Source organism: Notechis scutatus, chromosome 6 (assembly GCF_049901735.1).
Source record: "Notechis scutatus isolate UNSWTSFEM ecotype Mainland chromosome 6, rNotScu1.2, whole genome shotgun sequence".
In the NCBI taxonomy this organism is placed as follows: Eukaryota; Metazoa; Chordata; class Lepidosauria; order Squamata; family Elapidae; genus Notechis; species Notechis scutatus.
Genome location: NC_142014.1, coordinates 74,183,164 through 74,199,953, shown reverse-complemented (window position 1 = coordinate 74,199,953; position 16,790 = coordinate 74,183,164). Strand labels below are relative to the sequence as shown.

The following is a 16,790-nucleotide window of genomic DNA, read 5'->3' as shown; positions in this document are numbered from 1 at the left end:
ACAACCCTGTGAGGTGGGCTGGGTTGAGAGTGTTGACTAGCCCAGTCATGCATGTGGTTTTCATGCCTAAGGCGGGACTACAACTCAACATCTCCTGGTGATTGGCCCAAAGTAAACCCAATCAGCTTTTATGCCTAAGGCGGGACTTAAGACTGCTTGAAATAAGCAAAAGACGAACTAGAGACACAGAAGGGAAAAAATGAAAATGAAACAAGATTGGGAGCACACACAAAAGAGCTGGTTTTATTTGTTCGGAACATCTGCATTTACGACAATGTGGATCTTAGCTGTGGTGGAGGAAAGCTGGTACCCTTTTCAAGATGTTTACTGGAAGCTCGGCTACGGAGTTAACATGAACGTTGTTGGCTTAACACTGCCTGTCTTCTTGTTTACGGAGAATGAAAGCATCTCTAGGTGCCTACAGGTCTTTGAGGTCCTTCTGGACGTTCCACAACGTAGAGGCGCTGTTCTGGAGTTGAGCCACCTCATTATCCTTCAGCTTTTGATTGATCACACTGGTCAACCCCACGGATCCCAGCACACAAGGAAGGCTTAGGAACACTTCGTTTTCAATGCCGTACATACCCTGCAACCACAGATGGGAGAATTAGAAAATCCCCCATTCCTCAGTGCAATCACTGTTGACTATGTAGGGATTCTACGCTGATCCCTCTTTTTAACTCCACTCCCCGGCTCTGCCAGTCTTCCTAAAGGTCAAGGTTCCCCTCACACATACACGCTAGTCATTTCCGGCTCTAGGGGGGCGGGGCTCATTTCCGTTTCAAAGCTGAAGAGCCAGCACTGTCCGAAGACGTCTCCGTGCTGAAGGTGCATGGAACTCTGTTCCCTTCCCACCAAAGGTGGTCCCTATTTTTCTACTTGCCGTTTTTAACGTGCTTTCGAACTGCTAGGTTGGCAGAAGTTGGGACAAGTAACGGGAGCTCCCTCCGTTACGCGGTACTAGGAATTCGAACCGTCGAACTGCCAACCTTTCTGATCAATAAGCTCAGCGTCTTAGCCACTGCGTCCCTTCTGCCATTCTTCCTACACTCATGTAATTGCTGTGTACACATGATTGAATGTGGGTCAAAAGACCCACCCCGTCCAGTGACATGATCACAATGTTGGTGCTTGGCAACTGGCTCACACTTCCATTACCGTCTGCAATGTCCTGCAGCCCGTTCATCCCGATTTACATCAGTTTTGCAGGAAAATGCAACTTACTTCTGGTTTTCTAGCAAAAGCCAGCCCACCGCTAGCAATGGGTTCACTTAACAATTATGGCATTTGCTTAACGACGGCCGGGAAAAAAAGCTCACATAAACATGTCCAGTCATGTGGTGACATGCTTCACTAACATTGTGATTTACAACTCTAATTGCCAGGCTCAATTACGGTTATAAGTCAGATATCATGTATAATAAACCGTGATTGTAATTCTAATGCCAGTCTGCTCTATCAGGCAGAAAAAATAACCTTGAGGAACAGGAGAGAGAGCTGCAATCAAGAACATGGTCAGATATAAGTAGTGTTGTGGTTAGCCGGGAGCAGGTGCAGACAGCTGAGGAGAGCGAGGACTCAAATGAGGGGCTAGGACCATTAGGGAGTCGACTGCTGCCTTCAGAGATTGTGGGGGCTGGCAGCAGTGATGAGGAGATTCCTGAGGAGCCTGTGCCAAGTGCGCGCAGGATTGCCCGGAGGAAAGAACAGTTACAACAGCACGGGCAATGGCCCTTCCTTCAAGAAGATAAAAGCCAGCTGTGAAACTAAGCTTCTTTGCAGAAGGCAAAGACGTTTTGAAACTACAGCTTCATGGACATTCCAGTATCCTGAGTTTGTATTTGAAGATTCTTATTTTGCAAATTATTTGTCTGTTATCTTTTGGCAAATCTCGCTCAGTTTGGCAAGGCTTGTGCTTATCACAGCTAATTATTTTGTAAAAGCATTACAAGGTTTCTGTTCTTTTTGAATTGTGTTTGATTTGTCAGAAAAAGGCAATCCTCAACTTACAACTATTCATTCAGGGACCGTTAGAAGTTACCACAGAATTTTTAAAAAGCGACTTTACTTTTTCACACTTACAACCACTGTGGCACCCCCATGGTCGCCTGACTGAAATTTGGATGCTTGGCAACTGGTTCATATTTATGAAAATTGCAGTGCCCAGGGGTCAGATGATAACTTTTTGTGACCTGCTGACAAGCAAAGTCAATGGGGAAGCTAGATTTGCTTAACAACCATGCTACTCACTTAAAACTGTGGCGATTCGCTTAATAACTATAACAAGGTCTTAAAATGAGGAAAATTCATTGAAGAACTGTCTTGCTTAATAATAGAAACTTTGGGCTCAATTGTGGTTGTAAGTCGAGGATGACCTGTAAAAAAATATGGGCCAGAATGGTAACCCAAATAAATGCCTTAGCCAAGCCTCTCCCTGCTTTTCAGGAAGATAAAAGTGAGATGCGGGAAGCACATTCAGACTGGTAAGAGTTTGTCACTATGACCTTACCATAAAAGTAGTGACTTTTATTTTCCTAGTCCAGTTTATCTTAAAGGCTGACTCCCCAATCCTAACCCATTGATCTCTAGGAAACTCATTTATCTCTATATTCACCTGAAACAGGTCTGCAAAGATGGCGACGTTGTGGACTTCAACTCCCAGAATTCCCCAGCCAGCGAGTTGAAGTCCACAAGTCTTAAAGTCGCCAAGTTGGAGACCCCTGACCTAAAGCAAAGGGGAGAGAGAAGTACATAAAAATGGAAAACACTGCCATCTCACACCGGTCCTTACCTTCACCATGGTAGACACTGGGTGGACTCGAGAAAGGTTCTTCAAAATGGTTTCTAGAAGATCAGCAACACTAAAGCCAATGGCCCAGTTGGTGTAGCCTTTCAGTTTGATCACTTCATAAGCACTATTGGACACACAAGAGGAAGCGTGGGTCAGCTTGCTCAACGGGAAACTAAAAGCTATAAAACTGTTACGCATCTGAAATCGCCCTTGTAAGAGCAGACAAACAGCCAACGTCATTGTCAGGTAAGGAGCATTCAAACAAGGAATCCATAAAAGGAGGAACTGACCGTCTGCTACATCCTCCCCCTTTTTTCCAACATGTGTTGGTCTACGGTTCCAAATATTCCCAATTATAGCCTCTGAATACTTTTTTTGGGAATTATTATCAGATGCATAGATCTAGGAACTGGATTGGGGCAAACAATAACCCCAATCAAGGAACTGCCAAATAAGGTAAGAGTAAACAGCCCAACCAAAGAACCACACTAACCAACATTGACAAGGGAAGCTACTAGACCAGTGGCCCCCAACTTTTTGAGCACCAGGGACCAGTTCCACAGAGAGAGGTTTTTCCGTGGACCAAAGTGGGGTAGAGGATGTGGTTTCATGCACTGCCTGCACCCAACAGATGGGGCTTTGCTGGTTTGCGTGGTCCAGCTTCTGGCATGCCAGGGACCGGAGGTGATGGACTGTGATAAGGCTTCTTTTCAAGGTGGACAACTCACTGGAGCCAACTTGCCAGTGGTGACAATTCAACGCAGGATAACTCAAGAGAAGGACAAGTAGAATTGCAACTCAGCCCTGCTTTGAGGATTTTTAATTTGAGAAGGTTCCAACCTATAGCAAGACAAGGCCCACTGCAATTCACTTATCCCTCTCTTGAGTTATCTCACATTCAATTGTCCCAGGGTGAGTTGGCCAGGGTGAGACAGCCAGGATTAGTCGTCTGCAGTTGAATTGTCTTAGACCTGAGAGCAAACTCCACTCCTTACTAGCGTTGATTATATTACCTAGTTTCGGTAATGAAACGTCTGCAATTAAACAACCAAGCTCCTAGAACACCAAGGCTCCCTGAAACTGAGAATTTCAGGTAGCAAAATATGTTTGTAGGCTTACCCATGAGTATTTATGGCAAGGGTCTTCAAACTTGGCAAGTTTAAGACTTGTGGACTTCAACTCCCAGACTTCCTGAGGTAACATGACTGGAGGAGGAATTCTGGGAGCTGAATTCCACAAGTCTTAAACTTGCCAAGTTTGAAGACCCCTGATATATGGTAATATTTTTTTTGAAGTACCTGTGTATCCAGATAAATAAGCCCATCTGCGTATAAACTGACCCTCAAACTTTTTAATCAAAATACCACGAAAAACATGCCACATGCATACATAAGCTAGTTGTGAAAATTATAAAACATTTCAAGAATTGCCTTATGCGCAGTTAGCACATTTTTCAAGATATATTGGTTAGAAATTTGAGCCTCAGATGGGCTTATCCACAAGTATATATGGTACTTTCTGTCCAAGAAAACAATTTTTTTTTGTTTCAGCTATTGCTTCCATAACTTCATCGCACCATACCTCTCCACCACCTGTTTATGGACTTTCTTCCATTCCTCTGGATCTTGATCAGTCCCCATTTGTGGATTCAAGTCCTGGAGAGAAACTCCTGCTACGTTGACTCCGCTCCAGATCGGTACTGAAAGGGTTAAAGAGAATTTAGTGCTGTGTAATATAAGTGACGGTTCTACATTTAAGCAACGCGTTTCAGTGAAATTATCTTTTTTCCCCAAACATGGCAACTTTAAATTGTGTGGACTTCAGCTCCCAGAATTCCCTAGCCGGCATGGAATTGAAACCCATACTTCTTAAAAATGGCAAATTTGAAAAAAAAAACAGGCAATTCTCAATGTGTTCATTCCCTTTATCATACTTTTCTGGTATTATACCTAACAAAAATATTTCTAGCTTATAATCTATATGCTACTTTCACATTTTTTTTCTATTTTTGTCCACATTTTTTTTTGCTTTTGCACATGTCCACCACATATTGTAATACGTGCCTGGTGCATCTTATCTGAATGATCCCTGGAGCAAAGAACTGTGGGAGATGTAGTGCAGTACATATGGAAGGCGTCAACAACTGCCTGCATTGCAAAACTGTCAGGAATAGTAAGGCCTACTCACCACTGGAATCGCCATGTTCTCCCAAGACCCAACCGTGACAGCTGGAGGGATGGATGCCCAATTTTTCGGCCATCAAAAAGCGGAACCGTGCAGAATCAAGGTTACAACCGCTACCGATGACACGATGCTTTGGCAAGCCACTAAGTTTCCATGTCACGTAGGTCAGGATGTCCACTGGAAAAGGGAAGACAAACAGGCTGAAAGATGGATCCTCCAAGCCATCTGGTTAAGATGGCAGCCTTGGGATTAAAACTTGCAGATCAGCTCTCTGGCAAGGTCTGCATGCAACTTGATCCTGGCCACTGTGCTTATACACCGCGGTTTATGACTTGGTGCCACTTGCGGACCCAAAATTTTGACCTCAACAAACGTGCAAATGTAAGTAGTTACTGACTTACAACAACTTGTTTAATGATCATTGGAAATTATAATGGCACTGAAAAAAAGTGGCTTAGGACTGGTCCTCACACTTATGACTGTCACAGCATTTCCCATGGTCACATGATCAAAATTTGGGCACTTGCCCACCAGGATTTATGATTGCAGCATCGTGAGGTCATGTGATCATCATTGGAGGCTTTCCCAGCCAGCTTCCAACAAGCAAAATCAATGGCAGAAGTGCTTAATGACCACACGATTCACTTAACAACCACGGCAAAAGAGATTGTAAAATCACATGCGAGTCACTTAACAACTTTCTTGCTTGGCAATGGAAATTCTGGCCCCAATTGTGGCCGTAAGCAGAGGACTACTTATATCTCCCTGATTGTGTAGTTATAGCAATATGCATCGCTATCTTTAACACCAGTTACTGCAAAAACCTACTTTTCTATTATATATTCGTTATCTGTCTTCTGTTCTGCACAAAATGATTCCAGGATATTTGCAAATGTGGAATAAACCTCAATAAACATTTAATGCAGTATGTAGCGGCATCTGCATGTACATTCATATCCAAACCACCTGTAAAATACTATTTTTATGGCCCTGCAATCCCTTAATACAGGATAGTCTTGGGGTGACTGGATGGAGCTGAGCATTTACTGACCAGATGCCTTTCCTGACGCCACACGGAGTTCGCAGCAGATATTTTTTCTTTGCACCCAGAGAGAGAAAAATCTGTCGCTACCTAGGACTTGAACGCTCAACCTTCCGAGGGAGGCGAGCGTCTTCACCACTAGGCCACCGTGCTGCTCATATCCAAACCACATTAAGGCATTAAAAGTAATATGTCAACTTGTAAATCATTCCTATGCCTGTTTCCGAGTTGCCATAAGAAGGAAGGGGGGAAAGGCCTGAGGGAGCAGTGCGGCAGATGAAGGCCAGAAGCACATTCCACGCATATCTTGTGGAGATTGTAGCCTAGGCTACTGGATCTTCCTTCATTGGAGTGTGATTGATGACGCCCAGCTGGTGATTTATAAATCTGTGTGTTATAAATCTGATTTATGACACACCCAGGGGGGTGGGGGGAAACAGGATCATAGGTGATAGTAAATTATGTGTCTCAGAGTTGGCTTCACACAGGTTAGTGCCAGACATGTTGCTCCTAATAAATCTTTTTAATTCTTTTGTAGCTTGGCTCCACGCTGATGATTAAATTAGGGCAATCTCCGGAACCCTGACATAATACCTATTTGTTTTATAACATGCTCCAATCTTAAGTTGGATAGTTTCATAAACAATAACCAGTGATAGAGAGTTGGTTTCAAGCACCAGCCCTCCCACATAATTGCTTTTGACCCCAAACCAACATTTTACCTGGGTTTGACACCACCAGAATGATGCAATTTGGGCTGTATTTCACAACTTGAGGGATAATGAATTTGAAGACATTGACGTTCCTTTGAACTAAGTCAAGGCGGCTTTCTCCTTCCTGCTGGCGGACCCCAGCGGTTACAACCACCACCTTTGAATTCGCGGTCACAGAATAATCTGAAGAGAAAGGAAGGAGAGGTGAAGTTACTCTGTGGATCACGTTTGGTTTTTATCCAAACTTCTGCAAAGAGCAGAGAAACCCAGTGGCCGAGAACCTTCCTTCTCTTGTCCCAAAGTTGCTTTTTCAGGAGGCAACTGGACACTTTCCTGTTTTTTCTTTGAAGAAGTTTCACTTCTCATCCAAGAAGCTTCTTCAGCTCTGACAGGGCAGTGGGGAATGGAAGTGGCCAAGAACCTTCCTTCTCTTCTTCAACAATCCCCTGGTTGCTGCTCATTTACCTCAAATCAGTAGTGGGCTCCTACCTTGGTTGCTAACGGTTTGGTGGGTGATTGCGTGCGCGCACATCCCTAATGCGCATGCGGCGCACACCCCTAAAATGCGCGCACCCCTAATATGCGCACATGCCCCTAACGCACCAATCAGCTGAGAGGACAAAGAAATGGAAAGCTAGGAATGATCCTCCCACCCACCCATGTTCCTGTCGCTTCTTTTATCCTTTCAGCTGATCGAACCGGTAGTGTTTTTTTTTTACTACCGGTTCGGTTGAACCAGGCCAAACCGGTAGCATACCACCACTGCCTCAAATTCTGGTCAACGATGACCACCAAGCCACTCAGTAACCAGGACAGGATTGATTTTGACTTTCTGGTGATTATTGGCCAAAGATTTGTTTGGAAGGATCAACGGGGAAAGGGAAAACCTTACCCTTGTCTGCTACAATCTTAGGTGTCTTCAGAAACAAGCTTCCGTGTTGTAGATCCAACATTTCTCCTTTCAGTTTGTCTTCCAGGACATCAACGAGAGCAAGTTCATCACAGAGACCCTGGCATCAGGAAGAAATGTCAGAGTGCACAGTTTGACTAGGTGAGGCAACCCAGGAGCAAATATAGCACACAGAGGTTTGTAATAATAAATAGTGGTTTATCTCTACACAAGAATATATATACACGTACTAGGCAAAGGTCAAACAATCAATCCTCAATCAGCTACAGCAGGGAAGCACACACTGAGAGAGAGGTATGCCCCATCAGGGCCTCTCTTATAATACAGCCTCTTAAAGTGGTAGCAGTCAAATAACCCTGCTGACTCATTACTACCACTGCATCATCATTACAGCATTATGGCAGCTGTTCAGCTATTAAATCATCATTACCCTGACAAGAAACATGATTAAACAAGAATTAAGCATGAGGACTGCTGCACTGGCACACTTTGGGCATTAATCAAACAGAGGTCCAACTCATCGTGGATGTGATTGATCTATCTTAAGCAGGCCTTGATACAAGCTTCTGAGTCAGGAATGGATCGCTCGTGGCCTTCAAAATTCATTTTGTATCATTAATAAATTCAATGCATTAGCTACCATAATCTTATTTGTTTTGAGCTGGACTCTGAAACTAATAGAGCTAGACTTAGTGAATGAATAGGAGACCACAAGCACTTTTCTTTGCTAGACCAATTTATTGCATTTCTCAACTACAGGTAGTCCTCAACTTATGACCATTTGCAACAGTTTGAAATTATGCAGCCTTGGGGGGTGGGGGAAACGACTTATCAGCCATCCTCAAAGTTAAAACAAAGGCAACACTTCTAGGGTCACAGGATCACAATTTGGGGACTTGGCAACCAGCTCACATTTACAATGGTTGCAGCATCTCCTGGTAATGTGATTGCAATTTGTAACTTTCCCAGCCGGTTTCTGACAAGCAAAATCAATGAAGTTGGATTTGCTTAATGACTGTGTGATTTGCTTAACCACCATCTGATTTGCTTAACCACTGCAGTAAAAACGGTTGTAAAATCTGATCTGGTCACGTGATGACTCAGTTAATGACCATATTACTTAGCGACCAACATTCAGATCCCAACTGTGATCGTATGTTGGGGAGTACCTGTGCCATAATTTGCGCAACCAGTTGGATACATACTACTTAATTGGGATTTAGCCTTTTTAAAATACTGTATTGAATTCTACATGCCGTCTGGGGATCTTCTGCATGAAAGACGGTGTTGTGGCCTGTCGGCTGCCAGCAGAGCAAGTGGCAGAGTCAGACAAGGAGGAGGGGGAGCCTGGGCCAGCTTTGGAAGGCTCTGACAAGGAAACAGCATCAGAGAGAGAGAGAGCTGGGGTTTTCCATCCTCCCCCAGGCAGCTGTCTTCGAGGCCTGATCTGAGTGAGGAGGAGGAACAGATGGGGCCCATCCCAGATGTGCACATGCACAGAGAGCAAAGGAGAGGAGAGCAATGGAAAACAATAAGCCGGCTCTCAGGGAAAAGCAGGCGTGGACGCTAACCAGCCCCTCCGTGGTTGGGAAATAAATAGTAGGGGTTTGGGAGTGACTGGTTCCGTTCATTTTCTAGTATGCAACAAGCAATTTGGATTCCTTGGCCAGAACTAGGTTTGTTGGGACTCGTGACGTTTGGTTTTTGTTTATCCACGTGAATCAAAGACTGTTTGTGCCCTGTTTTGAAAAGGGGGTTTGTTTTACTTGCAAGTAAGCACCTTATCATTACTTGCAAAGGCTGGATCAGAATAGCCAGCACGTAAGCCTCTCAAATTGACATACGTACCCTTTCCAGGACACTGACAGCACAGGCCATCCCCACCTGACCGACTCCTACCACGGTGATCTTGTTGTTTGGTTGGGTGCTGGGCTGGGTAATTGGGGTGATCAATTTGTCCTTGAGGGAAGCCATGGCTTTCTGTAAAAAAAAGAGAAAGACATGTGAAGCCACGTCAGCAATTCAATGGGCCACCAAGATGGAATTCCCAATATACACCACCAGTGTGGATTCTATCCTCTTTATAGTCATGGGTCTTCAAATGTGGAGACTTTAAGACTCGTGGACTTCAACTCCCAGAATTCTGCAGTCATCCTGGAATCCTAGGAGTTGAAGTCCACAAGTCTTACCGTTGCCAACGCTTTAATCAACATTTTTCTCCCAGTCAAGGGTAATAGAATTCATAATTCAATTTATCTGGGGAATCACAAAGTTGAGAAAGGATGGTATATCACTTACCCATTATCACTATTATCATCATCAACATCAACAATATCACCAAGTATAATTTTTGATTCGTATTGCAACAAGATGCTCAGGACAACATGCACCATTATACCCACCAACACTTGCTATTTATTGATGGAAATCACAGAATTGGCAATGTCCATTGAAAAAGCCAACCCCAACCCCATTCATTGCTCAACATCACAAGTTTTCGTAAGATGTTTACAAGCGACACAGAAAGGATTTGTTTACTGTATGTAGCTTGACTTGAAAGATGGCCCCCGAACTGAGACATTGTCTTCGCAAAAGCAAGCAAGGCAGAATAAAGTAGGCCTTTGTTCTCTTCTTTGGCAATCTTCACGAGATCACAGCAGTCAAGAACTTTGAGAAAACATGGGCATAAACAGCCATGCTGGGACCAGAGTGAGGAAAAGAGAAGTAACGCCTGGCCGATCTCTTACTGGGGCCCCAACAAAGCAGCCTTATTATAAATGGGCATTGGTGTGGTTTGCCGGCAGCCGGTGCGGACTGCAGAGGTATCGGACAGTGAGGACAAAAGGAAACCAGTCAGGGAGTCTGGTGAGGACTTGGACGAGGATCCTGTATCCGATGCAGGGATGGGGCCAGGACTGTCTGAGAGTGGGTGCTGCCTTCGGAGCCTGGCAGCAGTGAGGCAGAGGACCTAGGGGAGCCTGTTCTCAGCGCACGTGTGCACAGAGGTGCTAGAAGGCGAGAGCAGCTGAAGCAGAAGGGGCAACTCGGGAGTAAGGCTGGGAGGTGATTGCCCCTCCCATAAGGGACAAAAGTCAGACGTCAATGACGAACACTTTGCAGGAAGCAAAGCATTCAGTAATCTCTGAGTCCTTCATGAAGCTCTGTACTCTGGTTGTTGTTTTTCTAGGTTTTTGGGTTGGTTTGTTAGCCCTTCCCTGGCTCCCCCAAGGCCAAACATAACCCTGATGCACCCCTCAATGATTCTTTTATTAAATGCCAACATGGAGTATCCTTAATAGTTTCTTCACCTCAGCCACTTTTTTATATCCAGGGTACTTGTTAATGTTTAAGGAAATCCTTTAAAAAAATAGCTCGGATGCTAATTTAGCAAACTTCTGTCTTCCTCATGTATTTAATTCCCTCCTTTCTAAAGACCAAGGTCTGCTATTTGTGTCAGATTTAGATTCTTCCAGAAACTCAAGATGGCACCTTTCCAATGTTTTCCTCCCCATCAACAACCTCACGAGTTAGATGAGGTTAGAAGAGGGGATGATTGCCTCATAGCTAGTGAATGACTGATGGTGGACAGTAAATCGGAGGCTGGTCATGTTGTGGCCCACTCGGACAGTGAGGAGGTTGGGGAGGAACATGGGCCAGTCCTGGAGTCTGAGGAAGGCTCTGATGAGTGCTCTGTGTCAGAGGCAGAGATGGGGCCAGGGCCGTCTGACAGTTCTCAGCTGCCTTCAGAGGTCAGTGGGGCAGAAGAACAGCTGGAGCCTGTTCCCAGTGTGCACATGAGCAGAGCTGCCAGGAGAAGGGAACAGTTAAGGAACAAGGATCGACTTGGGAGTAAAGGCTCAGGTGGATGGTGAATGGCCCCTCCCATAGGGAATAAAGAGGAGCAAAAGGGGAGTGGTGTTTTCAGGAGACAATTAGCTCAATTCATTAGGGTGAAGATCTGTTCCTGAATTCTTGCTGAGTAATTGCTGCTACAGCGTGATGTTTGGAAGATATTGGGCCTGTCAACTCTCCAAGCCTGATAAAAGCCTGTAGCTGTGAAATCTCATGAAAGACTGTTTGCCAGGACTTTGCTGGAGAGGAATTCACTTTATCCTAAAAAAGAGGAGTTTTACTGGAACGAGGAGTCTGCTTCATGATCTTGGGAAGCCTAGGTCAGAACAGGTCACATGGCGACCCACTTAATGACCGTAACAATGTACAGGACGGCCCGTATTTGCGCATGGAGTGATCTGAATGATCTGCGGATGTTTAATGGTTTCAGATGAAATTTGACTTTCGCCCATTGATCAAAAATGTTCTGTCCTTGTAGAAATGAGGGCAAAGGAGGGCAGGTGGGTAACTCTCCCGCTTACCTTTTTTTCAGCACTCCAAGATGGAGGCCACCGGTTGCTATCCTCGTCGCTGCTATCGTCATCCGAAGACCCCACGGAGTAACAAACAACAAAGAATGTGCCCATAGTGAACTTCTACTGTTTCACAGCAACGACAGCAGAGACGCAATAGACAACTGACATGGTCCCTGCCTCGAAAGGCTTACAATCTACAACAACAGACAAAACAGGAATGGGAAAAGGAAAGGGGGGGGAGGAGAAGTCAAGGCCCCATAGCTACCAAGCAATGATGAGTTTAACCACAGTTAGTAGAAAGCAACGATTGGGGGTTTCCTTGCTCTCAAGTTGATCTGACGGTGACCTGGGAGTCCCATAGGGGGATGAAGTTGGAAGGTGTAATTTTTTTTCTTTCTTTCAAACTTGGCAACTTCAAGATTTCAATTTTGGTTGAAATGCAACCTCTCTTGAAGTTTCCGTGTTTGTGTAGAGAAGCAGTGGCAGAACCCTGGGGGGCGGAGTTAAAAGAGGGACCAGCCTAGAATCTCAAATGGACTAAGTCCAACCCTCCAAATGCTGCTGACTGTTATCTAACGCCAAACACATGCCGTTAGCATGTATAACATAAGCACAATTAGCAATAAATCAGATTAATTGGACCTTCAATGTAGAACAGGGGTCCCCAACCGCCGGTCCACGGACCGCACCGGCCTGGAACAAGCCTTACCGGGCGCTGGTTGCTGGCGCCGCCATCTTTTTGGTAAAAAGTGCTTCCGGTGAGCTTTTCCGGTAGAAAGCTCACCGGAAGCACTTTTTCATCAAAAAGATGGCGGCGCCAGCGCTTCGTGAGCTTTTCCGGTAGAAGCCATTTCTACCCGAAAAGCTCACCGAGCGCAGCGCGCCATCTTTTTGACGAAAAGTGCTTCCGGTGACGCCACCGGAAGCACTTTTCGTAAAAAAAGATGGCGGCGCCCAGTTGACGCCGGTACCGGGCCGCGGCGTCGAAAAGGTTGGGGATCCCTGATGTAGAATCTCGTCTTTTGTCGTCTGACAGTTTGAAAAACATTGCTTTAAAAGTGTCACCCTCCCCAATTCTGTCCAGTTCTGAGGCATGCCACCAACTGGGGCAAAGTATAACGGATGGATGAGTAATATAATTTAGTTTTTCATGGCTAGGATCCAGACCACGTGGCTTTGGAACTATGGTTCCACACTCAAAGGTCAATGCCCTCTTTTCATGGCTAACCGGAAGGATTCTTCAGCGTTAAATGTGAATCGCTCCCGGGGAAAAGCCCCGTGGCCAAAGGATGGGTGGGGTTGACTGACCACAGATTGTGGATTCACATGAACAAATGCTACTAATCAAGCTGAATTTGCAGGAACACTGAAACTCACCTTCCTGGAACCATCCAGAGCAGTGGTGGGATTCAATTTTTTTTTTACTACTGGTTCTGTGGGTGTGGCTTGGTGGACATGGCAGGGGTGGGATACTGCAAAATCCCCATTCCCTCCCCACGCCACTAACCTGCTTTCCAGCTCCATTCTCCTGGGCAGGGCAACCAAAGAAGACCCAGCCAATCAGCTGGGACTTGGGAGGCGGAGAATAGATGGGGGCGGGGCCAGTCAGAGGTGGGATTTGCTGTTTCTCCGAACTACTCAAAGTTTCCGCTCCTGGTTCTATAGAACCGGTGAGAACCGGCTGAATACCACCTCTGATCAGACTCCCTCACAAGGAGATGCATTTTTTTTTGTCATTTTCAAACTATCCCAATTAAGGGATCGCTGCTTCAGGTGATCCTCAACTTAGGACCACAACTGAGCCCAAATGTTCTGTTGCTAAGCAACTTTTGTCCTATTTTATAGCCTTTCTGGCCACAGTTGTTAAGTGAATAACGGCTGTGGTTAAGTCAGTAACTTGGTGATTTAAGTGAATCTGGTCCCAAAAAGGGATCACATGACCCCAGGACGCTGCAACCGTCATAAATCTGTGTCGGTTGCCAAGCTGAGCATAGAGATGCTGCAAGGGGTGTGTGAAAAACGGTCAGTCACTTTTTCAGTGCCGTTGTAACTTCAGTCACTAAACAAACTGTTGTAAATCAAGGACTACCTGAACTGAGCCATCCTACTCCCACCAGGCCCCTTGTGTTTTAATGAAGCTAAACTGAAACAAGAGAGGGAGACAATATTTTTACATTCAGGCCCCAACATGTAGGAACCAGAAACTACAGGTGCTTCTCGTTTTATGACTGGCTGCTAGCAACCATTCAAAATGACAACTAAACCTACACATGACCCTGTTTCGAAGTTATGATGTTCAGTTCCTGGGCATGTGACTGCTTTTTAGACACCCAGTCCATATTTAGAATAGTGCAGCAGATATGCGACTGAAATTTACAACGTATTTCCCACCCCCACAAACCAGGAAAGAAAAAGAAAACCACAGCAAACAATGGGTTTGCTTAATGATTCCAGGGTTTGCTTAAGGACCGTGTTGCTGCTTTACGACCACAATAGTCACTTACCAACCACAGCACACAAAAAAAAAAAGGTCATAAAAATTGAGTCCGGTCTCATGATGGCCCACTTTGTATGGATTGTGTATGAGGCGCAGTGGTTCGAGTGCAGTACTGCAGGCTACTTCTGCTGACTGCCGGCTGCCTGCAATTTGGCAGTTCGAATCCCACCAGGCTCAAGGTCGACTCAGCCTTCCATCCTTCCGAGGTGGGTAAAAATGAGGACCCAAAATTGTTGGGGGCGTTAGGCTGATTCTGTAAACCGCTTAGAGAGGGCTGTAAAAGCACGGTGAAGCGGTATATAACTCTAAGTGCTGTTGTGATTCTGCCAGGCTCAATTACAGTCCTAACTGGAGGACTAACATGAAAGGGAACCCTGCTTAACTTGCTACATGACTCTTTGCACGGATTACGACACGGCAAACGCTGCAGAAACCCTGCCAATCCACTCTACCACCCCCCCACAATCTTGCAGCCTTTTTAAAGCCTAATTCTTCCTTAAAAAAACAACAACAAAAAAAGTTTAATTCTGCAAGGTCTCCTCTGGCAGGATGTGGCTCACCCCTGCCTGGGTGTGAACAGGAAGACTCTCGAAACAGGCAAGCAAATATAAAGTGCGTAATTTTGTTGGGGGGAAGTGTCACGCGATCCTCTTGGCAGCTTGCAATAAAATGACTCTGCAGCTTGCAATAAAAAATCAAACCGCATCAGGAGGAAAAAAAATCCTTCGTTTTTCCAGGGAGGGGGGGGGAGCTCTTCCTTTTTTACTCATCTCCCCCCTTCCCCACCTGTGGAATTCCACTGCCGACAAGGGCGGGACCGGAAAAAGTGAGCATGCATTTTTTTCAACCCCCCTTTTTTCCTTGGGGGAAAAAAACCCTTTCCGCAGACCGCGTGTTCCAAGGCACGTCCTTCTCTCTCCTCCCCCACCCCCGCCTGCTTGATTGACAGCTGCTTCCCCAAAGTCTCTCTTCAACCCGGGATTAATGATGCAACAAGACCCCTCCCCTTCTGGCATCTGGGGAAAGATCGGACCATCCATCCGTGCGCTTTTCTTTCCTTCCTTTCTTTCTTTTTTAACCCGCCCCATTCGGGAGACAAGAGGAAGAAAAGCAAAATCCGGGCAAAAATTCCCAGCCGTGGGGTTGTAGGGGGAAGGAAAGTGGATAAACGATCTCCTTCTAATAACGCCTTTGGGGAAAGGGAAGCAGGTTAGAAATGCGTTTAAGAAAGAAAGAAAAAGCCGCGGGGGGTGAGGGGAGAAGGAGACACTCCATCCACCTCTTTCCTTCCCCCTTCCCTCTTGATCGCATCCTTTTTAATTTGAATGCATGCATGCATGCATGCAAAAAGAAGGCAATCGCAGGCCTGAGGTTGACCGAAATCGGGGGCCTAGAGAATTGGGGGCGGAGAGGGAGAGAAAAACAGAAGCAGCAAAGAGATGAAATCGCCCCTCTCCTCAATTCCACCCTCCCCATCCTCCAACCTGCTCCCGGATCGCTTTCCAGCCTACATTGCATAGCATGGGAAAAATACAAATATATATATATATATTTGCAATAGTGGCGAACATACATCCTCTGCCTGCCGGCCTATCTATCTGTCTGCCATCTATCTATCTATCTGCCTGTCTATTCATTCAACTATTCCTGTCTGTCTACCATCTACCAACCAATCTATCAATCTATCTACGGTGTCTATCTATCTATCCATTCCTGCCTGCCTGTCTTATCATCTAGCTAGCTATCTACGGCGTCTGCCCGTCCGTCCATCCTTCCTACCTACCTACCTACCGACCTACCACCTGTCTATTCGCCACGATTGCAAATATATGCATTTTAATATTGATTAAATATATGTAAGGGTGGGGGGACTCCAGATCTGCTTGGAAAAAAACGAGGCTGGGGGGGGGGGGTTGGAAGAGATGCGATCCAGCTCTCCGAGGACTCACCTCTTAAACTGGCTTGCTTGCTTGCTTGCTCGGGGCCGGCGGATGGAGCGGATGGCGGGCAGAGCGCGGCGCGGCGCAGGAGCAGCAGCCTGCAAGGAGACGGAGAAGGAGGAAGGCAAACGGGTCAGGCCGGCAAGGACAGGAAGAAAAGAAGCGGGAGGGGTTGCGAGACGGGGCGGGTCCGGTTCCCCGCCGCCGGCGCTGCTCTCCTCGGGTTACGCTTTTGTGATTGGGAAGCCGAGCCTCGCCCGCCCCTTCGCCTCGCGCAATCCCCTTCAAGGACGCCGCGCAAGGGTGAAGCGCTTTTCCCCTCCTCTTCCTCTCCTGCCGCGCAGGC

General features: G+C 46.0%; 1 protein-coding gene across 2 annotated transcripts; it reads right to left on the bottom strand.

Moving 5' to 3' along the window:
- Positions 1 to 216: 216 nt before the first annotated feature.
- LDHB (lactate dehydrogenase B) lies at positions 217 to 16,567 on the bottom strand. Of its 2 annotated transcripts, none has more exons than XM_087968820.1 (8): positions 16,450 to 16,567; positions 9,489 to 9,620; positions 7,623 to 7,740; positions 6,740 to 6,913; positions 4,979 to 5,152; positions 4,373 to 4,490; positions 2,792 to 2,915; positions 217 to 586 (listed from the first exon to the last, which is right to left on the bottom strand). In XM_087968820.1, exons 2-8 carry the CDS (start codon positions 9,612 to 9,614, stop codon positions 419 to 421), a joined length of 1,002 nt encoding a protein of 333 aa, XP_087824946.1. In that variant the 5' UTR covers positions 9,615 to 9,620; positions 16,450 to 16,567; the 3' UTR covers positions 217 to 418. The 2 variants fall into 2 exon arrangements, with proteins under 2 accessions (XP_087824946.1, XP_026534036.1); XM_026678251.2 differs by having other exon boundaries at positions 16,454 to 16,567.
- Positions 16,568 to 16,790: the final 223 nt, after the last annotated feature.

Coding starts and splice junctions, on each gene's coding strand:
- LDHB (XM_087968820.1), bottom strand. CDS start 9,614: ATGGCTTCCCTCAAGGACAAATTGATCACCCCAATTACCCAGCCCAGC. Junction 5,153..6,739: donor TCTGGTGGTGTCAAACCCAG/GTAAAATGTTGG, acceptor TCCCTTTTCCAG/TGGACATCCTGACCTACGTG. Junction 587..2,791: donor CAGTGTCTACCATGGTGAAG/GTAAGGACCGGT, acceptor CTGTGGTTGCAG/GGTATGTACGGCATTGAAAA.